At 41.6% G+C, this 23342-nt stretch overlaps 2 protein-coding genes across 2 annotated transcripts; one reads left to right on the top strand and one right to left on the bottom strand.

Moving 5' to 3' along the window:
• LOC110436441 lies at positions 8220 to 11190 on the bottom strand. The gene is made up of 3 exons (XM_021463539.1): positions 9553 to 11190; positions 8447 to 8548; positions 8220 to 8333 (listed from the first exon to the last, which is right to left on the bottom strand). The coding sequence occupies exons 1-3, from the start codon at positions 11188 to 11190 to the stop codon at positions 8220 to 8222; spliced, it is 1854 nt and encodes a 617-aa protein (XP_021319214.1).
• Positions 18945 to 20756, top strand: LOC8070788 (transcription factor FER-LIKE IRON DEFICIENCY-INDUCED TRANSCRIPTION FACTOR). Its single transcript, XM_002447622.2, has 3 exons — positions 18945 to 19596; positions 19719 to 20126; positions 20284 to 20756. The coding sequence occupies exons 1-3, from the start codon at positions 19024 to 19026 to the stop codon at positions 20401 to 20403; spliced, it is 1101 nt and encodes a 366-aa protein (XP_002447667.2). The 5' UTR covers positions 18945 to 19023; the 3' UTR covers positions 20404 to 20756.

Below are 23342 nucleotides of genomic sequence, written 5' to 3'. Positions count from 1 at the left end.
GCTAAATAGATGAGATGCGGTCTTTGCGAAAAATATTTCAGAATCTCACTGGGATCGTTGCCAAACACACAAGAAAGAGAATTGTTTCAGGGAGAATCACTTAGAACTAATTCTCGTTTTTTACTAGTCAAGGAACACTAAAATTCTGATCTCTCTTTATTTTAGTTCTAGTTTAATTTGAAAATCCAGCGGGCTGGCGAGTCTATCTCTGTTAATTAAGAACCTGTCTCCTAAAATCTTTTTTTAAGCAGTAAAAGAGTCTTGAACCCACCACGTGTAACTAATAACTCACCTCTTAGCGGCGACATTTTGATACACACACTGAGCTATGGCGCTACCACCACAGGGACGGTGATTGTCCTCAACATCATAACAACGCAGTTGCATCTTGCGGTCAGAGGTCCCTGAGGGCGTTTCCCACCATAAATTATGTAACTATTAGTTGTTCATATGGTTTTACTAGTGAAGATATTTACGGGATGAGGTAACATAATTCTAACATATAGTTAGTGTTTTGTCGTTTCACTGCATTCTTAAGCAGTTAGGCTTTGTCCAGTGTAAATAATTTCCGCGTGGAAGAACAGGCAATCTCAGAGTCTGTACCTGCCCATAGCCTATGGTGGCTGTCCATCAGTTTACCCAGGTTAAAAACGAATTGGATATGGACGGATATCACCGATATCATATTTGTTTCTATATTTCTATTTGGATTCGGATTTGAATATGAATAATGTTAACCCTGTCGGATAAGATACGATTAGATGTCAACATAAAAAATATACGATTTAAGTATACAGATACGGATATGATATCTAATATTGAATATCTAGACTTGGATACAAACAGATCTAAATTCAGTCTCGAATATAGTTAATATCTGTACCATTTTCATCGAATTTAGTCTCAAATACAGTTAATATCCATACCATTTTCATCCCTGGGTTTACTGCTCGTAGTCTTCAGAAATGTTGGCTGACTTTTTCTTTTTTACAAAATGTTGGCCGAGAGTTTTATTTTTTTGAAAAAGATGTTGGCTGACAATTGTGTTATCTGTATCGTTATGCCAGGAGCATCCGAGCATGTTATATATTGCAGAGTTTAGTTTGAACCTGCCAATTATCCTCTTAAGATTCAGGTGTACCTCCTGCTGCAAAAATTCATTGTTACCTGGGTTGTCAGTCGAATATCTTGTAAATTCATAACAATGCATGCACCTCACTTTTTTTTATTTCGCATCGTGGTGCAGCTAGGGACCAGCAGAGAGCGCATGAGGATTGGGTGCAGGCGTGGGGCCATGCGAGGATCGAGGCGCTGCGATTAATCTCTTGGTCAGGGACCACGCGAGAGCATGCAAGGACTGCCAACATGGCAAGGGGTAAACAAGTCTAAAACCACCTCTAGTTAGGCCTTGTTTCGTTCCAAATTTTTTTGGAAAATAACACTGTAGCACTTATTTGACAAATATTATTCAATCATGGACTAACTAAGCTTAAAAGATTCGTCTTATCAATTCTGACTAAACTGTGCAATTAGTTTTTATTTTCGTCTATATTTAATACTCCATGCATGTGTCTAATGATTCGATATGATAGAGAATCTAAAAAATTTTGTAATTTTTTTTGAACTAAACAAGGCCTTAGTAGAACATCAAGTTTTGTAAGAACTGTATAGGAGTCCAAAACATCAGGGTTTTTTTTTTTGTATAGAGGGAGTACCAACTAAGCCTGTCTGATCTACTACCATTTTTGAAATACAATAGGAAGGCGGCTGCCTGCCAAGTGGCTCCTCCCCTGACCGTCCATTTCAAAGAAGCAAGCCCCCGCCTGCCGCGGCTGCTCGGCGCCTGGCAGCCACCGCTGCAGACGCGCCCGGTGCGTGGTGTGCCCGTGCCCCGGGCGCCCCTCCACGAGCCTCGCTTGTGCTGGGTCAGAGACTCAGAGCACTTCATTTCATGCACCCCTTCTCCCTTACTCAGTGTAGTTTATTATGCAAAGGCCCTGTTGTTTAGAAGGTCGTAGCATCAGGTTATTTAATTAATTAATGGAGCCGCTGAGCAGAAGATAAGCAATGGGCTCCGATTTTCTTTATTGCTTTTGTTTGTAGCCTATACGTTCTTCTCCTCTCTTCTTGCATTCGTTTTTTAATACCAGCGTTTAGTTCTATACTTGTATTATATAATGTGGCTCTCATTGTCCTTGCTATTTGAAATTTGAAATGTTGGTTCGTTTCTGGTAGGTCGCCATTCAGGCAGGCTCAAGCTTCTGAGAAACATATATTATTCTTAGTCTGGTGAGGTCATGCACCAGTACACCACGTCGTGACTCGTGACTATTTTCTAACTGTTCGTTTCCCTTTTGGGTAGGAAGCTTCCTTCGACTGCAATTGCCACTTCACAACTTATTGTATATTGTGTGTGCTTCGTTCCAGAACCTTTCTTATCAAAATTTTGATGCTCGCGTCACGCATACCATCATTGTTAGCTTTGTTTCTTTGGAGCATTTGTAGTGGGTTTAGGCCCTGTTTAGTTCCCCATCTAAAAATTTTTCATCCATCCCATCGAATCTTTGGACACATGCATGGAACATTAAATGTTGATAAAAAAATAAACTAATTACACAGTTTAGTTGAGAATCACGAGATGAATCTTTTAAGCCTAGTTACTCCATGATTAGCTTTAAGTGCTACAGTAACCCACATATGCTAATGACAGATTAATTATGCTTAATAAATTTGTCTTGCAGTTTCCTGACGAGCTATGTAATTTATTTTTTTATTAGTTTCTAAAAACCTCTCCCGATATCCTTCCGGCACATCTGATGTGACAGCCAAAAAATTTCCATCCCAAATCTAAACAGGCCCTTAAGAGAAGTGTAAGGATTTGATAGGATGCTGGTCCCTAGTGCCCAGGGTTGGAGCCAGGTACATAAGAAGGGGCTGCTTATTTATGACTTGTGTTTTACTGTACGGGGTTAGGTGTTGATGCAGTTAAGATCGAATGAACTAAAAACAATGGTTGCTAAAAACCTGAGATTTTCAACCAGGCAAAGAGAGTTGCGAGCAAATGATTTGACATCAACATGTGGGCAGAATTTATCATGCGTGTCTTGGTAGGCAGAATTGTCAAGTGAAAATTGAGTATTTAACGGCGCATCTTGGTAGGGAGAAGGCAACATAACACATATCTAGTACATGGGAAACAAGTTTTAGATATTTGTTTAACTTTAAGGCAGAGGTTGAGTTCAGAATACCAGGAAGTATTATAGAGATAGATGTCTTAAATCAGGAAGATGGTGTATATTTCCATAGATTCGTTTGTTGTTTGAAGTAACCAAGCATTGATCGTTTCATGAATGGTTGTAGGGGATTTCTGAGTATAAGCTCCACAACTCTCAATGGTAGATGGAGTGGCAACTTATCTTTAGCTGCAACACTAGATGGGCACAACTGAATGTTTTCAGTTGCATTCAGATTTTTTAGAGTTTTTGACGGTGATAATTGGACTCCTATGCAGCAGCTACAAAAGGCAATTGAGAATACACCTCAAGCATTACTATAGAAATAGTCATCGCAGCAACCTTATCACCATTAGGTTTTAAACAACCGGCGGCACAATCGATAATTAAATCGGCAGTGAAAAGTGTCTTCACCGCTAGCTGGGCGTTTGATACGGTGGAGATAACCGGGGTCCGTTTCACCACCGGACCATATGTAGAGCCAACAGTGAAAATAGGGCACACCGCTGGCCTAGAATGGCTTGCACACTAGTTCGTATTGGACCGGCTGCGAAAGAAATGTTAGTGCCGGAGGAAAATTCATTGTTCTACTGGCGATGAACATTGTTTGTCCTGTCAAACCATAAAATGGATCGGCAGTGTAAATAGGGCAGACCTATGGGCACCGGTTGTGGCCATTGTTAGGGTCTTTTGGGCTGGCCTGGGAAAGAGTTTTTTCTTTGACTACTCCTCACTTGCAGGCGTTAGGCAACACGACTATTTGCTCCCACGTGGCCATAAGTTTGTGCCCATCTCGTGTGTTGCGACCATTCATTTGCATTAAGGCCGATAAACTGAAGAGACACTCACAAGTCTGTACAAATAGAAGCGATCTATACACACGGAACCACCACAACAAACCATGATAGGCTTCAAACTGCCCCACAACCATGATTAGGGTTTTTATGATGATTTCTTATAACGCCACCTTTGATTCATCATGTATCACTACATTTGTTGTAGTGTTGCGACCTCACTTAGTAAAGCCACTGCAAAACATACATTAGTCATAATGATTGTGTTGTCATTAATCGGCTTTCTTTTTTTAGGCTAAACATGTTCTCCATTTTTTAGGCAATCGCAATTAACAATGGTGGAACTTGAAGGGACAAATCAGATCACTACAATCCCTAGATCTGTATCAAGAAGGTAAAATAATTCACTCAATTCAGCATGTATATACTTACCTTTGTTTATCAACCCAACCATTCTATTTTTCCTATGGTATTCAGTCAAACTAGAGAAGGGGCAGACCACTTCTAGGGGGTGTTTGGTTCACCTAGCAGCTTCTAAATTTAATCCCATTTAGTCCTAAATGGCCTTTAGTCCTCTCTAGTCACTTTGGAGTGACTAAAAAGGACTAAACCATTCAGGAGCAACTAAAGTTTAGAAGGACAAACCAAACAAGGCCTAGTCTCCGGGCAAAGCGGCTACCTGTAAAGAAAAATCTCACTCCAAGGAAGGCGAAAAATTAAAGTGTTGTTTGAATAACCCAGAACAATGTTATGGTTTTTGTAGTGTTCTAAATTTGGAGGAAAACATGTCCAGGATGGTACTTTTGGCTACGTGAATTTGTACTCTTAAATTCTCGGGAAAACATGTGAGCATACATGGTTGCACCAATTATGTTGACTTGCTGAAATTTGCTTATAATGAGTACTTTGTTTACCTCTTAGTTGCATATGTTATGGGTGTGCAGTTCATAGTTCTGCGTTTTTTTTTCTTCCAATGTGTGTACAGTTTAGTTCAGTCTGTGTATAGTAATTTTGCTCCAATATCTTACGTGTTTGCTCCAATCTGTGTACTACAATTTGTGTCCAGCAATTTCGAGTTTTGGAGAGCAGCAAGGTTGCTCTTTGCCTGATGTGAGCAGCAACATGTGTGTTCTGAGGAGCAGGTTCGTTCTGATCGAGTGTCCTTGTCTGTTCTTCTAGGCAAAAGGGCAGTTCACTCATTTCCGGTGGCATGGGAAAAGAGAAGAGAATAGTGAAAATAGAAAAAGGAGAGACAAGAAGAGAAATTCCCGAATCAAAAGAGTTCGTAGTCACAAGGTTAAATAAATAACAGCATGCAAATTGAGTGCTAAAAGATATGAGGCACGCGTATTTGATATCAAATTTCAAAATTTCTCCTACTTCAGTATATACTACTCCCTCCATCCTAAATTATAAAAGTTTGACTTTTTTAATTCAAGTTTAACCACTCGTCTTATTCAAAAAATTTATACAAACATAGTCAAATTTAAGTTATTTTTGAAGAATTTTTATTAATAAACTAATTCACCACAAAAAAAAAGATATTTTACATAAATCTTTGAATAAGACGAGTGATCAAATTTGATGTAAAAAATCTCAAATGTCTTATAATTAGTGATAGATTGAGTACTTTTATTTTGAGGCGGTGCATGCTTATGATTAGGTGCTGTGATCAGAGTCGAGTGTGCGGTGATCACCTGCCCTATACAAAAATAATGTGCCACCGCTGATGCGGCATGAATGATAGCGTCCTAGCATCTTAATCCAACAATTTATACAAGTCTCAAAAATGCAGAGCCACTTGATTGAACAGTGTGACTCAGCAACGCTTGATGTCCGAAATCTCATCTTTTTGTATTAGAGCACTACGCAGAGTGGCTTGATGAACAGTGATCAGCATTATCATTTGCTAGTATAATCCATAACCTTTTCTTAGACCTATAATCCATAACCTTTGTCTTAAGGATAATATAGTGTGCTGATGGTAACGCTCTAACGAACATGATTGCCAGGAAGCAAAATTCAGACTTTTAGAAGCTATTTCCAGCTGCAACCGTCGACATAGAAATAAGCACTACTCAACCTCTATTGGTTCTCTAGTTTTTTCTTTTCTGATGTACACAACTTGTTCAAATTTGGCTTCTATTTGCTATAAGTCGCTTTTTGTTTTTGACAAAGTATAAGTCGCTTTTGGTTCACTTGAGAGCAGACCCCAAAACCCATCTAGTCGATAGGCTTTTTGTCTTGATGTCCCCTGAATGCAGCCTTATCAGAATCTCCAAAGCCCTGTCATGCAGTTCATTGCGACAGAAAAACCATATTATATTAATTTAAAAGTCACTTATCTTCTGTAAAGAAAGGACTTCATTAATTCAAAACTACTATATCAAATTAATACTATACAATAATTTCGAACCTACTTCCGGCCTCTACAAAAGCACATAGCCTAAAAAAGAACCTGGCATCTTAATGAAAAAAAAAACTGGAGCATCTCACCAAATGTTGCAATGCCACTACAATCAAATCATATGGGATAAGCTTGTAGCGAATAGTCCATGTGTGGAGCCGTTGTATAACTATTGTATAACCATATGTAAAACCTGCAAATAAGACAAAATATATATACCATTTGTTTAAACACTCACCAGCTAAACACAGTTGCCACCCTTAGGGCCTCCAGCCCGTCGCCACTAGGTCCCTCTCCTCTCTCACTTTTGCAACCTTGTTCGCACTAGAGGAGTGGGGACCCACTCCTCCATACTTTTAATTTCACGTTCTTATTTTCATCTAAAATTAGGTTTTTTTTTGGTACGATCAGCGAAATAGTGGTGACGATGGCGTACTAGAATAAGATCTCTTATGCCTCTCTGTACCTCGACGATATTCATCTGGCGTCGCCATAGGCAAGTGAGAGTTTGTTTTGTGTTATGTATTTGGTTCTCTTTAGGTGTTGATACTTGGTAGTTAGCATGTTTATCAAGGGAAATAGTTGGTTGACATTCAATATGACAATTTGACCTCTTCTTCAAGTTTATTATGTGGCAGGGTTTAGTTTCTTTGACACTCTGTTTTTTATAGTGAAACTGTGAAAGGTTGTAAGCCTTTCTTTCTTGGGGCTTCCTCTAACCCATAATATTTCACTGGGTTTTAGATCTTGTTGCCAATGGTGAATGGTTTTTGCAGCCGTCAAAGCCTTATATGGCAAGGATGTTTGCAAGTGTCTTTTTCTTGCTGTCATTTCAGTGTAATTTTAAGCTTAGCGAGTGGCAAACGATCGAAGGAAGAAGATAAATAGTTTGATCTTCGCTAATCTTATTTTTATGGTGGTTGTTTTGTGTCAAGTCGTCCTTCTATACTTGCTCTTGTTTTCTTTTATAATTATCGAATATGAGGCACCCTCAGTCTAGTAAATAAAAAGAAAAAAGACAATATTTTTTTAATAAAAGGTGACCCTGCATTTCATTACTTTTGCAACCAAATTATAGAAATGGAGATGGCCATCGGTTTGAGTTTATAACACCAATCTTATACTTCTATAAAGTTAAACCTTACTACCTATTTCTCTCAACATGCAAGTTGTTTAACTAAACCTCTGCAATTGTAGTGTCCACGTCAGCAAGTCACTATATTTCTCTCAACATGCATACTGTCCAACTAAGCAATACACTATTACACACAACTAAAATCCACTAGCTATACAATTGTAATGTCCACATCAGCAAGACAAATAAGTATTTTGTTTGTCTATGTTATCATACCACAAAATCCACTAATCTGCATTCCCACAGCAACGAATGGCGTATTCTTCTAGTGCTACTTAGTTTTAGAACCGAAGGATGAACACAATAACAGACTCACCATCCGACAAAACACAACAACATTAACATCGCGCCTTAAGGGCTTGTTTAGTTAGAGAGGTGAAGAGTTTTTGGGTACTTAGCACTTTTCGTTTTTATTTGATAAATATTATCCAATACAGAAAAACTGTGCAATTAGTTATTTTTTATTTATATTTAATGTTCTATACATGTGCCACAAGATTCGATGTGACGAAAAATCTTAAAAAGTACTAAACAAGGCCTTACAACCAAGCTCTGAAAACAAGCTATAAACAGTAGCCTTGCTACTCGACGTGCTAACGTTGAGCCAGCGCGAGCCTTCCCTGCTCATGCCGCAGCCCCTTCTTGAATTTCTACCCTTCTCCCATCGTGAGTTGAGCAATGAAAATAAAGTGCTGCCGTTTCCGATCCAGAGTCTCCGCTTCCTGCTCCAGCTGTTCCTGATTCTTCTTGCTCTGTAAACCTGCCTAGTAAGAAATAAACGAACAAACAAGCACACAATCTCAATAGGTATATTTACTCGTTTTGTTTTCAAACGAACAAACAAGCACAAGCACACAATCGCAGTAGGTATATTTACTTGTTTTGTTTTCAAAGCATATGTTGTTTCTGGCTCTCCACAGAGCACAACAAACTGCTGCCACTCCAACTGTGTGGAACAGTTTACCTTAGAGATGAATCTCTGTTAACATATCCACAAATGCTCAAGAGTCAATTCCAAACACGCAAGGAATTATACTCCAAACATATGCTGCTGCTGCAAGTCTTTGGGAGTTGGGGCCGGAAGCAACAGAAGAGTTTACAGAACTAGGGATCTTTGTTATCTTTTCTGTTGAATGTCCTGGGTGTGAGACGTATTCCTGGTTTCTGTTGTGTTGTGAGTTTGTGTGTGCCACCTAGCCCTGTATGGTCGTTTGGACCGGGGTGTCAGTTCTGTTCGGCTATACTCATTTACTTGTAAACTTGGGAGGCTGGAACACTTTGTTCCTTAATCTAATAAAAATTTAGCCAAATTGCATTCAAGAAATAAATCATTGATCGATTCTGTCTCTTTATTGAAAGCAGAACTTTCATGACCATGGCAATTTCTTTTTACGAGATTATCTATAGTAAGGATGGTATCTTGTACCAGGTACAGGGAATTTTGATCTTTTCTTTCTGCACCATTTTTGTTGGAGATTTGGCCACGCCTTCACCCCCAGTTGCGTCGAAAAGAGAGTTTGGCACCATCGCAGGAGCTAGAGCCTCTGTGCCGCGGACCTTCGGACCAAAAGGGACAAAGGTCCCAAGCAAACTTGACAATAATATAGATTGTGCAGCGAGTCGTGCATGCAAGGACCGGCCTGGCGCGGAGGATCACAGAAGAAGAAAGGCGCATCCTTCGTCTTTTACACGACGAAGGATATGCCGAGTACGATCAGAGGCGAGCTGAGGAACCAGCAGGGAGCAGACAAAGGACCTTTTTTTTTGAACAAAGGCCAAGATTTATTATTAGCAGCAGTAGGCTGCAATAGTTGGGACCGAGTCCCAATGTATGTTACATAGCGCCTCTTTTAGAGGACAAATGTTTACATGAGCTGCATTGTTACATGAGTGCATAAGACTCAGGCTTGTGGTTGTACTAGTAGCAGCTGCTTTCGCCAACGAATGGGCAATTGTGTTCCTGGAGCTTGGTATTTTGAGTACTTGGGATCTTCTGTTAGTTGTGCAGTTGATGAACATCTGAGTGAATGGTTTAGAATCCCATGATGGCAGCCAGGAAGTGGTATGGCCGTTGAGGTAGTTGACAAGCGACTGATTGTCGGTGTAGAAGATGATTTTGTCGTAGCCCAAATTGGAAGCAATGTTAGCAGCAAAAGCTATTGCTGCCGCCTCAGCCATAACTACCGAGGTAGCCTGGCTGATTCGAATCTTGAAGTGATAGGTTACTTTTGTTTTGACTTCCTGTATGTGGATTCCTAAACCTGCCTCCTTTGGCGAATCAATTGATACTCCTGGATCAATGGAGGCATCAGTGTAGCACCTGACTTCCTCTGGGCCGTCTGTAAACCTGCATTGACAAGAGTTGTGAGAGGAGCCATTAGGCTCCCGGATTTCATTAGTTCCGTTGTCATTTTTGTTTTGTCTGTGGAGGTGCTGCGATTGCTCCTTCAAAAGGGCAGCATTGTACGTCTGTATGTGGGCTTTCACTGCCAAGTGTACCTGCAAAACAGACCAGTTCCTCTGCCTGAAACGGCGATCGTTTCTGGCCTTCCAGAACCAAAGGTACGTTACAACCTGCGTCAGGATATCTTCAGGAGTTTTTGAATTAATTATTTTTTGCAAACATTCCTGGACCCCATCTTCCTCATTAGGCAGGGAGGAGGATAATAAAGGGGTAGTGGAAGAGAACCAGACTGATCTAGCAAAGTCACAGTGAAAAAACAGATGCACGTCATTCTCAATTGCTCCACATAAAGCACAAGATTTATCAATTTTTTCAGTGAGGCTGTTTGCACGAGCTCCAGTGGCTATGGCTCGTCTTATAAGTCTCCAAATAAAAGTCTTGATTACTGGAGGAATAGTTTTGCATTTCCAAACTCGATTGAGGATGTTCAAGTTGTCCTGGTTAATACTTCTAGGGCCCTGTTGTGGGAGCTGCAACCTTGACAGACTGTTAAGATAGAAGAATGCATTATGTGCAGTGCAGTCCCCATTTTTGGATGGCTTCCAAACAATTTTGTCATCATCTGTGGAAGGAACAGTTTTCACTTTCTTAATTGAGTTTGTGGCATGGTTGTCAAAAATTGATTCTATAGCCTCATCATTCCATGTTAGGTTGTTAGAATCCCATAGATCAGCTATACGACTGGGAAGATTATTCACCGTGACAGGAAGTTTTATGTGATCATAAATCTCCTTCCAAATATCACACCAAGGCGTTGACCAAATGCTAGAGTTGCCTCTATGAACTTGAACAATACAGTTATTGAGAAGGACGTTCTTGACACTAGTGACAGAAGCCCAAAAGGCCGATTTGGTTGAGTGATTTCCAGATTTCCAGAAGCTAGTGTTAGGATAATATTTTGCTTTAAGGACTTCAGAAAGGAATTGGTTCTTACCAGTTGCAATTTTCCACGCCGCATTTAAGATAAGGCTTTTGTTTACTGTGAAGAGGTCTCTGATACCTAGGCCGCCTTCGACCTTGGGCCTGCAGATGTCCTTCCAGGATCTAAAATGGAAGCTTGTTGAAGCATTTTCATCCTGCACCCCAGCCCACCAGAACTTTCTAACAATAGCAGTGATTTTGTCAATGAAATTCTTGGTGAAAAGAATAGTGGACATATAGTATATTGGGATGGAAGCCAGAACCGAATTGATATAGGTTAGACGGCCTGCATGATTGAGTTTGTTTGATTTTAGCTTGTTAAGTTTCGCCCTGAACTTATTGATGATAAAATCATAAGCTTTACATCGGTCTGAATGATTAAAGATGAGCGGATGACCCAAATATATCATATTAGGAAGAAGGTCATTGACAGGAAAGAAATTTTTTACCTCTTTCTTGCTCTGGCTGTCCACATTCCTGCTGAAGATGATCGAAGACTTACTCAGATTAGGGGTTTGCCCTGAGATAGCACAAAAGTTCTGGAGAATTGGCATGAATTTTGCTAGCCTCAGCTGCATTAGCTTGACCACAGATTATCAAGTCATCAGCAAAAAGAAGCGCATGAATGCGGGGGAAATTTGGACCAAGAGTAATACCTTGAATGTTGTTCGTATCCGAGTTATGTTGAAGACATAAAGCAAGTTCATTTATAGCAATAATGAAAAGATATGGAGAAAGGGGGCAACCTTGTCTTATTCCTCGCCCGGGATTGAATTCCGGCCCCGGTTCTCCATTAATAATTATCGCCATTGTAGTAGAGGAAATGCAAGTGTAGACCAATTGAATGAACCTATCTGTGAAGCCTAGATTTTTCATAGCAGTGACAATGAAGTGCCATTCGATTCTGTCAAAAGCTTTAGCAAGATCTACTTTAAGCATAAAAGCTTTCTGTTTCCAACTTTTTAGATTGAAGCTGTGAATAATTTCTTGAGCTAAAATAATATTAGAAGCAATATGTCTTCCTTGCATGAAAGCCGCTTGAGAAGGATGAATAATATGTGGAAGGTGGATTTTTATTCTTTCTGCCAAAGTCTTTGCAATAATTTTATAGATCACATTACATAAACTGATGGGTCTGTAATCCTTGGGAGTATCCGGAGAAGGGACTTTTGGAATTAAAGCAATGTGGGTTCTATTGATTTCCTTGTGGAAGACATTTTTCTCATAGAATTCAGTTACCAGAGTTGTGACATCCTTACCTACCCACTTCCAGGCAGCTTTGTAGAAACCTGCATTGAAACCATCAGGGCCTGGCGCAGCATTGCTCCTCATGTTGCTTACAATCCTTTGAATTTCCTCTGTAGTTGGAGTTGAATTTGTGAATGAATTTTCATCAATTTGCTCCGTATGGTCATAATGAGAGGCCCAGCTATTTCCTTGCAACCTGCAATTGTTGTCTGATGCAAACAGATTGACAAAATAATTGTTAGCTACATTTGCTAGCTGGCTTTGGGTGGTGGCATAGGAACCATCTGGGTTAAGAAAATGGGTGATGGTGTTTCTTCTAGCTCTTTTGATGATAGCTTGATGGAAGAATTTTGTGTTCCTATCCCCGAAAGCACACCAATTTTGCTTATATCTTTGTCTGTGGAAAGCTTCCTCCTTAGCTAGGATATTTTCATGCTGGGCAATGAGAAGATTTTGGGTGAAAGGGTTTTGTTGGCTTGGAGGTTTGGACTGAAGATGCAAAAGTTGATCTTCAATAGCTTTGAGAATATCGGAGTTTTTGGGTTTGTTTCTTTGCCATTTAATAAGATCTTTGGCTAGGTAGAAAGTCTTTAAATGGAAAGGTCTGTTATGGGATTTTTGCCAGCTAGCAGAGGCAATATCTTGGAAATCATCATTCAGAAGCCACCAATTTTCAAATTTGAAGGTTCTAGAAATCATACCTCTGTTGGAGCTTACCATTGCAAGGATGGGTGAGTGGTCACTCTTTAGCATCGGTAAATGAAAAATATTTGTCCCAGGAAAGTTGACACACCATTCAGCATTACACAAGAATCTATCTAGGCGCTCATAAGTGGGAAAAGAGTCAAACCTTTTGTTGGTCCACGTGTAGGCAGGACCCTTGAACCCCAGATCAAAGAAACCACAATCTTTTACAAGACAACAGAACTCAGATATTGAACGGAGATTGACAGGTCTAGGCCCAGTTTTTTCAGATACATGCATAATATTGTTCATATCACCCATACAAATAAAGGGGAGATCCTGATTAGCTACTACAAAGGATCTAACTTGCCTCCAAATCCATTTAGTCTGCTCATGATATGGATCGCCATAAATACAAACTAGACCAAACTTTTTCCTGGCAGATTTGTGGAAGCAACTAGCAAATACATAAAAACGACATGAATCTACTACTTCTACTTGCACTTCACTTCTAGACATGACCCAGAGACCTCCAGAAAGTCCATCAGCTGAAACAATGTGTGCATTGTCAAGGTTGAATCTGTTTATTAGGTCGGAGGTGGTTATGGAAGAGTTTTTCGTTTTAGAGATAAAAATTACCTGAGCATTGGTCGACACAATGAGGCGGGATAGGTGCTTCATCTTGGCGCTGTCAAGGCTCCCGCCTGAGCCCTGACAGTTCCATGCCAGAAGACTCATGGCACCCTTGGCGCCTTGAGGGCTGGCGCCAGAGCCCTTTCATCGTGACATAAATCCTGCGAAGTCGAGTGTAGAGGTACGGAAAGAGTTGCATTACCACTGTGTAGATGATGGACGGCAGCGGGATCTTGAAGTTCCAGTAGAGCGCCTCCCCTTCTTCCTTCTCCATGAGCGCAAGTGCCAAGATGGCCACCCACTTGCCCGTCGCCCAAAATCTGATGAATGCTCGAAGCATTACACAGATCCAGAGCCCTGTCTTCAACCTCCATGTCTTGGTTGTCAGCCCCGTCATCTTCAGTTGGCAGTTGTACTAGGTCTTGGAGAGCATTGCATAGGGGCCTGTTAGGAGGAAGAGCCAAATCATCTCCCACAAGCCCCCTATGATGAGTGCTGTTACTGCGAAGAGGGGAGAGCTGAGGGGGTTCTTTTTCAGTTTCTTCATTGACGGGGAGACGAAGTAGTAGTAGATCCCCTTCTTGTCCGGAATTGTTGCAAATTCCCAGTTGCCGTTCGTCCCAGCGCGAACGGCGAGGCCTAGACCTAGCCCTTCCTTTGCCTTCTGGTTCATCTCCTCGAGCATAGGAGGTGGCATCAGAGGCGGACTCGTCGGGTGACGGTGAACGATGGCGCCGTAGGCCAAGATTTTTCTGCTGGCTTTGACCCAGAGAGAGTGACCCTTCTCTTGGTTCTCTGTAGGCTCTCTCTCCTCTTGCTCCTCTCCCTCTTCCTCGTCTTGCACGGAGAAATCTTCCACCTTCATTTCCTCTTCCTCTTCCTGTGGGGCTTGAATGTTGCTGGATTGCTGAACTTCCTCCGGGAGGGAATCCGTCAGCTCTGTCAGGCTTAGGCAGCCTTCTTGCATTTCCTGTACTCCCGTCTCCAAATCTTCCAGAGAAGGGATGAAGTCCCCCATTATCGGATTGCTGCACAGCACTGGTTTGGCTCTGGAGTTGAGGATTAGGAGTAGTAATGGGATGACTATTTGGATTCTTCGAGCTGTTTGAATCGGTGGTATGAATGTGGTTGCTGGGGGTAGCTCTGGAGCTCTGAGCAGGTTGCAGAGTGATTTTACATGGCGAAGCAGATTCAAAAGCAGAGAGAGAAGGAGCATCAAGATGTTTGCAGGTAGAAGAAGGAGCTTCATGAGGTAGCGTGATAGCCTTGATGTACGGAGGGGTAGTACTGTTGGAGTTTTGATGCCCATCGAAAAGATCAGCTCCCTCAATTTCTCTCTTCTCTCTGGTATCAAGCTCTAGAGCATGAGCAGAAGAACCTGGAATCCCGCTAGAGGTAGCAACGGGAGCAGGGGAAATATTAGTATTGGTCTTGCCTATGGGAAAGAATAAGGGAGAGTGAGGGTGGCTAGGCATCGCATGAGGACGCATATCAGGCGAAAAGACCAGAGTACCCTTTGGAGTGGAGAGCGTTGGCCTGTCAAAAATCGTACTGTGTGAAGGAGGGATCAGCATGGGACGAGAGGTAACATCCAAGGCACAGTGTTCATGTGAGCTCGAGCACGTTTCAGGCCTGCCCTGGGCTGAAGGCGGATGGCCAGGGGCAGCGGTGTCATCAGGTTGACCAAGGCGGAGACCCACTGCTTCGTGTCCAGCACCTTGAGCTGGAGCAGTGTGAATGAGCGGAGAATGGGCCGGCTGATGGGAGCAATCGATAGCATTAGCACTGGGAGCAGCAACAGCATGTGACGGCCCAGCAAGATTCAAGGCGAGAGCAGCAAGCTGGTGTCTGGCTTGCTGCAACAGTGACGGGGTTTTGGGCCTCCCGCCAAAGTTGACAGCAATCTGATGTTTGACTTGGTCAAATGGGATTTCAGAGATTTGAGACATCCAGGAGCCAAAAATGACAAAAGGAATGTCAGCAGGTTTATCCTTGGAATTTGAAAGGAGTTTATGCTCTCGGATTTTGCAGTTAGAAGCATTATGGAAAAAACCTGCGCAATAGGTACAGATTTTGAGGATTTTTTCATAGTGGACAAAGATGGTGATAGAATAGCCAGGGGAAACAACAATCTTAATGCGATCAGTGGCTTTTTGAGTGATATCCACTTTGGCTCGCACAGGAACAAAGAGGGGATCTTTGTGAAGACTAGCATTAGAAATTTGATCATAGTCTGAAGGACCAGCAATCTTAGCAAGGATGGTAGAGACCAAGGGTATGCTTCGCAAGCTAGGAGGGATGCCAAAGAGCCTAATGGTGGTATGAAGGAACTGAAAGCGATATTGTGAATGCTGTTTGGAGGGGTCGAACCACTCAAAGAGAAGGGTGTCCCTTCTGCCAACAGTCCAAGGCTGGCGTTTTAGGACATTGAGCATTTTTTCATGACTATCAAAGCTAGCTAGAAATAGGTTGGGGCTGATTTCATTGATGGCGAGATAATTTTCACCCCAGGCTTTCCTCATATCAATTCTAATGGCTTGCAAGGGAACGATTCTCGGGGGAATGGACAAAGCAACTTTGACAATGAGAGAGAAATCAGAGCTGACCTCATCTTCATTGTTGCCACGGTTGGAGAGATCCAAGGCTTGCATGGCAGTGGCAAGGTCAATTTCAGGAGCTTCAGGATGGGAGCTCGGATCAGTTGGGGTGTTTGGACCGGGCGGACGGCCAGAGGAATTGGAAGGGATTAAGCTCATAGCTGAAAGGGTGGGAATGGGAAGGAATCTGAAGAGGGAAAGCAGTAAGAAGAGCATGACAATATAGAGGGGGGAAAGAAAGCAAGGGGAAGCAGAACTAGAAGAACAAAACCCAAAAAACACCCTGAGAAAAGAAAAAACAGAAGAAGGGAAAGCAAACCAGGCAAGGATTGAAAGGCAAAAACACAGGAAGAAGAAAGCAAGGGGAAGCAGAACTAGAAGAACAAAACCCAAAAAACACCCCGAGAAAAGGAAAAACAGAAGAAGGGAAAGCAAACCAGGCAAGGATTGAAAGGCAAAAACACAGGAAGAAGAGAAGAGACAAGGAGTAGAAAAAGAAAGATTCAAGGAAATTCAGGGAAAGGGAGGGGGAAACTGGGTTACTAAGGAACAGCTACAGGAGCCAAGTTTGCCGGCATACCGCCCAAGTCTTCAATAGTCGCAACGGTTGGGCGGTTGGCTCAGCCTCAGCCTCAAAGGCAAACATAAGCGCTCGCATGGCGGAGGATCCGCGAGCCTTGGCGCAGATCGGGCGAAGGTTCGGACTATGACAGAGACTCCGACATGGAGGCGTGTGAAGAGCTCGCGATACGAAATTACTCAAGTAGCCCTATGAACTGTAGACCACAGTGATAGAATATGCTGGAATATTCCGCCACCGTCATGGGACATTCTTGTAATGGACTCAGGTTGGGATCCGCACCCTATATAAAGGGATGTAAATGCTCCTGCATGAGTTAGTTGAAACCAATTTATTATTACACTGTCTGTTCTAGAGCATTGAGCCCGTGTGCTATCGAACTCGAGCCGCTCGCCGCAGCGAACGGGCGGGCCAAACCAACCGTTCCGTTTGGAGGTGCTTCGGCAAATCCAACAATTTTGTACTGCAACGGTGTAAACCCATGCACCTCATGTTGGCACAAATGATTGTATGTTTGTTTAGGCAAAAAGTTCCCACCTGCATTTAGCTTGATCCCTATGCTTGTTTAGACAAAATAAAAAAGTTCAATGTGACAATGATATGAGTGTAGTTTAGCTGCAGTGGTCTTGTCAGTGGCCTGTCTGCATAATGCCTGCCTGTGTAAGGAAAGGTCACATCATGGACAACTACTGAATACAATTACTACCAACTCCAAATTGGTGCAGGTAGTGCAGCTCGAGCAAGCGTCAGTGTTATGGTTTTACAGAGTCATCCTGGCATATGCATGGAATTGCTAGGTCAGGGGAGTGGTCAAACAAAGAGAACCAATTGATTACCTACCAAACCACTGGTCTTTAACATGAGAAATTGACGTTCATCTCTAAGATTTCTTCCCTTTGTCACGTCAGTATATGATTCCTTTTGAGGTAACCCTGTCGTTATATAGCTCACTGTGATAGTTTTGTTGAGACATGCCATTTTGAGTAAACTTTTCTCTATTCATGTAGGAGACGAAATTTATACTATTAGTACTAGGTAGGGAATTGCTACGGTTAACATCGTAGATGTCAAACGTGACAAGTGGGGAAACCAAGTCACCTAGAGACTTAACTGTGTGCTTGTATATAAATTAAAGGAGACAACAACTCCAGTGGATGAGTACAACTTAGCTTAAGGACAAGGGAATATTAATTGATTGGTGCCTAGCTTACCCTGTGTTCGGAATCATTGAAATCTGCAAGGATGCATATATAGACCTCAGTTCAGTTATCAAGCACAAGGATATCCAGTGATCAATTTGGGTTCCTAATATTTACTCCCTCCATTCCAATAGTTAATTTTAGCTTTATACTAAGTAAAATCTTCTCTAACTCTAACCGTATTTTAGGGGAAAAATTCTATTAACATCTACAAGTTGAAATAAATACATTATGAAAATATATTTCACCAAGAATTTAGCAGACTAATTTAAGATTATAGTTGTTGATGCCTTTTTCTATTCGGTTAAAATTAGAAAATGTTTGTAAAAAAAAGATAAAGTAAACTAGTTAAGTAGTATTTTACTAAAATTATAACCGGATGTCTTTTCCTGGAAAATTCAAGCAACCCATACCCAAAAGCTCTTAAGTGCAGAAATGGATCGCTTGAAGAAATTTGAAGGTTCTATTTGACAGCTGTTTATTATTATTTTATTTACTCAGGACAGCTGCTTTGTTTGCAGTGTTTTACTCACGAAGCTCCAAGGAATGGATAATTAGCGTTCAGCAACTTTTGATTGTTAAATAACTTGATGAGCTCACAACTATATATACTTCACTGAGGAGTCAGTTTCTAGTTAATTTGAATATTCCAGCTACTTATTATGTAATTCGCCAAGGATTTCTTTTTGGATATATAAAAGGGTCTGTTGGGTTGTTCTGGAACGGAGCAATAAATTATTCTAACTTATCAATATAATAATCATTACTGAAGCATTTCAACCGGAAATTCTTCCAGGCACTCATTCCTGAATAACTGAACAGGGCTAGGCTGACGGCATGTTTCTGGCAACCTGTTTGAGTTGCAGAAGTTAGAAGCCTCAATAACTTATTGGCAAGTACTTCTTTCTTGATAATTTATTAATCTCGTGTCTTTGTTGAGTAGGAGTGGTTGCTAAACGACGGCACAAATGGAATCCTATCATCCAAGCCCGTTTCAGACTAGAGCTGTATATATAACGAGCTCACCACTTGCGGTCGTGGCCTCCAATCAATCAAGGTCACCAGCAAGCATTTCCGATCCCTTTCCAACAAGATCAGCACGACGACCACCACTTGAAGTCTTGAAGCATGGACATGGAGCACCAGCTGCAGCAGCTGCTGCACTTGGAGCACTTCATGCCCAGCAGCCCGGGCTTCTTTGCCGTCGACAGCGGCCAAGACCCCGCCCATTTCCCAAACGGCGGCTTGTTCGTCGAGCCGCACGTCGGCGCCACCGACGACGACGGCGGGTGGGTGGAGGACCTCATGCAGCTCGGCGAGGAGCTGTTCGGTGGCCAGGCCGATGGCGACGACGATGTCAATGGCACCGGCGCCGGCGGCATGCTGGGAGACGACGATCACTACCAGCAGCAGTGGCAGTGCGACGACGACGACGACGGCGGCGGCTCCCCAGACGGCCCTCCACCGAGCATATCCTTGGACGACGACGCAAGCCCCCCTTCTGGGGAGCAAGGCGCTGGGGAGGCCGGGGAGCTCGCCTCCGAGCCGCACCCGCTCCGCGAGGACGGCGACGACGTGTCCGCCGGTGCGACGCGGAAGAGGAGGGACCGGTCCAAGACCATCGTGTCCGAGCGCAAGCGGAGGGTCCGGATGAAGGAGAAGCTCTACGAGCTTAGGTCGCTCGTCCCCAACATCACAAAGGTTAGTTATTAGGCTCCGATCGTAACGATTTGGAGCTAGACCTTGTGATAGCTGGGTTTACACGATTTCCACGACGTACGCATTCGGATTCATCATTCATGTCGATCGTCGCACACATGCAGATGGACAAGGCGTCCATCATCGCCGACGCGGTGGTGTACGTGAAGAACCTGCAGGCGCACGCCAGGAATCTCAAGGAGGAGGTCGCGGCGCTGGAGGCCCGGCCGATGTCGCCAGCTAGCCGACAGGAGCAGCCGCAGCCGCAGCACGGCCGCCGCGCGGGGGCGGCGGGCCGACGCCAGCAGCAGCAGCACGCGGGGAGTTCGGTGGGCTCCGGCGCCCGGGTGATGCACGTGGGCGCGGCGCAGGTCGGCGAAGGCAGGTTCTTCGTGACGGTGGAGTGCGAGCGGCGAGACGGCGTGGCGGCGCCGCTCTGCGCGGCCGCCGAGTCGCTGGCGTGCTTCCGGGTGGAGAGCTCCAGCATCGGCCGGTCGGGCCCGGACCGCGTCGTGTCAACGCTCACGCTCAAGGTATTATTGCTTGCGTGCTGCTGTGCACCGTGCATGCATGTAGCTAGCGCGATTTTGGGTCTGATATATATATATATATATATATATATATATATATATATATATATATATATATATATATATATCTCATGGTCATGGATTGCAATTGTACGTGTAGGTGGTGAGCCAACGAGTAGGAGGAGATGCAGCCATCGGCGAGGCCTCCGTGAAACTTTGGATGATGGCGGCGCTTCTCAAGGAAGGCTTCCGGCCCGAAGCGACGGTCCAGATGTCATGATCCGATCAACGTGGCGGTCCACCAGCTGCTAATGCTCATACCCCGGGTTTCTGTTGTTCTGTTTATATATATATATATATATATATATATATATATATATATATATATACAATTAAGCTGCTGTAAATGTCTGGACTATAGAGTGTTTCTAAAGGGAATTAATCATCATCAAGATTCAAGCCAGGACTCGTCAACTCTCCGCTTCCAATGTCTCAACTGATTTTTCGTTTGTTCCTTTTGTACCTTTTTTCCCCCAGAATTATTAGTTTACTGTACTTGTACCTAGGTGATGTGTAACACGTTCTTGGCTCGGGCAATCCTAATGTGATATCGAGACCGTTCATCCGATGGCAGCTGGTGTGCAATGTGCCCTGTTGGATATAGTACAATGTCACAGACGTTGCTTTCTCTCTTTAATTTCTTGAATGACAGCAACATGCAGCGTTGATTGAAACATAATTAATTAAGTTGCTTGGTTAGCGCTTAAACTAGGACTGAGTACTGCTAATAGCTTGGTGGGTGATGATCGTACCTAACTAAAGTGTTCGTTGGCTAGGCGGCATGATCTAACCCAGACGCTCAGAATTCAACGTTGGGGAACATTGTCTACGTCAATGCGTCACGCACGGTTAAGTTTAAACTCCTTACAAATTATAAAACATTTTGATTTTTCTAGATATATTATATTTTCACATCTCTTATCCGCTTCAGATGCCTAAAATCTCCAAGAGTTTCAGGGGAGAGATAAGAATACTGGACAGCCTGTTGCTTTGTTTGTGATTTGCCTATGATCTACTATTCTTCTGATTTATTAATTATCTTTGTGTATACAATAACTATAAATAACTAAAGCTACAATTTTAATATATACTAGCAAATATGCCCGTGCGTTGCAACGGGAGAAAAACATCAAATTGGTCATAAAAAGTGATTACATAATGTCACATATCTATTTATATTTATCTTTTTTATAAAATTTAAAGTCTATAATTTATTTTATTGATAACCATGACATTTATGGTATGAGATAGTTAATATTTACAATATTATGTAGCTTGGAGACATATTTATTTAATAATAATAATAGTATTATATTAAAACGTGAGAAGTTTGTTGCTAGCTTTATTTTGTTATTTAGATTAGGATTCTTATAAAATATGATATATCAGTTAAATGTGTGTAGATTATAAACACATGGGCTTATGAAGTGTTCATATGATATAACAACAAATCATGCAAAGGTAGTGGAAGCATCTTTTTTATATTTTTACATACTTAAATTGATGCTAAACTATTTAGTAAGCATAAATTTAGGTAAATTAGTAAATCAGTGAGATATGCTAGAATGGTGCTAAAACTTTTACCACAAATCAAGCATCACATTAAATAGGCTACCATAAAATTTTTATAATAATTGGAGCAAGATAACTACAATTTTAATTTTACACTAAAAAACATAGGCAAGCATCTCCAGTAAAAAAATATACTAAAATTTATGATATTTTTGTTTACTACATGGATCTACATATGTGGAACTGAACAAATTTTGTTTTGTAATTTCTAATTTTTCTATGAATTTCTACGCATTTATTAATTTTTAGCCAATATAAAAAATAAAAGAAAAGTAAATTAATAGGATAAACACTTTGCACCTATTTTTTGTTTACTTCATGGATCTACATATGTGGAGCTGAACAAAATTTGTTTTGTAATTTTTAGATTTTCTATGAATTACTACGCATTTATTAATTTTAAGCCAAATTAAAGAATAAAAGAAAAGAAAATTAATAGGATATTTACGCATTTATTAATTTTAAGCCAAATTAAAAAATAAAAGAAAAGAAAATTAATAGGATATAGAAGATTTTGCATTAGGAACCTTAAAAAATTTTATTTTCTTTTTGCTCTTCTACAAGCGGACGGCACACGCGAGCGATTCAGAGAGCGGTTCCGTGAGCGGATAGAAAACTAAAAGGAGATTTTGTATTAGGAACCCTAAAAAACATTTTATTTTCTTTTTCTCTCCTACAAGCGCTAAACGGACCAACAGACGGATTCCGGTATAGACGGCATAAAAATTTTGGACAGACTGAAATTTTCACAATTTATTAGTAGGTCTATATATATATATATATATATACACACACACTAACCGTCGAATGGAAGCTAAAATCTATAACGGGGACAGAGTATAAGGCAAAGTAAGGCACGGTTAGGTAACATGATGAGTTTCTTCCATACAAACAAAATTCAAATCACTAGTGACAAATAAACCACTATTATCCATAAATGTGTATTGCTACAACTGTTCGCAGCATCTGTTCGCAAATTATGATTGGTATATTCAGTCAAACTATTTTATTTTTTTTAGTAAAGGAAATATATTAATATCTTAGCTTTTGCATCAATCAATGTATATGACTAATCCTTATTACAAGCAAGACAAAGAGTAAAACGGTCCAGGGAATCTAAAACCAAAGTTGTAAGACATAACTAGAATACAATGACTTTTCCAGAAAAAACACACTACTAAAAAACAAGTCTATTGCTGAATCTCTAGCCATATCTTGTAAACACCTCCATCGCGAGTGTTTCAATAGATCTACATCCCATCTTCATCGAATGGCGATCCTACTTCTTCTCTAGTAGGGACTAGGACCTGGTCTAGTAAGTCCCTTTGAAGATAACCTGCAAAGAAGATTGTGCTACAATCTTGTTAAGCACTACATCATTATGAGTTAACTAAATCACCAACAGATGGCACTTGCACCCATTAAAATTTGATATTTCAGTTTCCTATTTATTCCATCCAACCATCATGTAAAGATATTTTGTACACTAGTTGGAGATCTTAGGTTAAGGGAAATTTGAACAATTCTCCACACAAATTTAGCATAATGACAGTCGAAGAGTAAGTGTTATATGGACTCATTCGAAGA

Source organism: Sorghum bicolor, chromosome 6 (genome assembly GCF_000003195.3).
Source record: "Sorghum bicolor cultivar BTx623 chromosome 6, Sorghum_bicolor_NCBIv3, whole genome shotgun sequence".
Taxonomy (NCBI): domain Eukaryota; kingdom Viridiplantae; phylum Streptophyta; class Magnoliopsida; order Poales; family Poaceae; genus Sorghum; species Sorghum bicolor.
The sequence above is the reverse complement of the archived record's forward strand: the minus strand, read 5'-3'. Positions and strand labels throughout refer to the sequence as shown.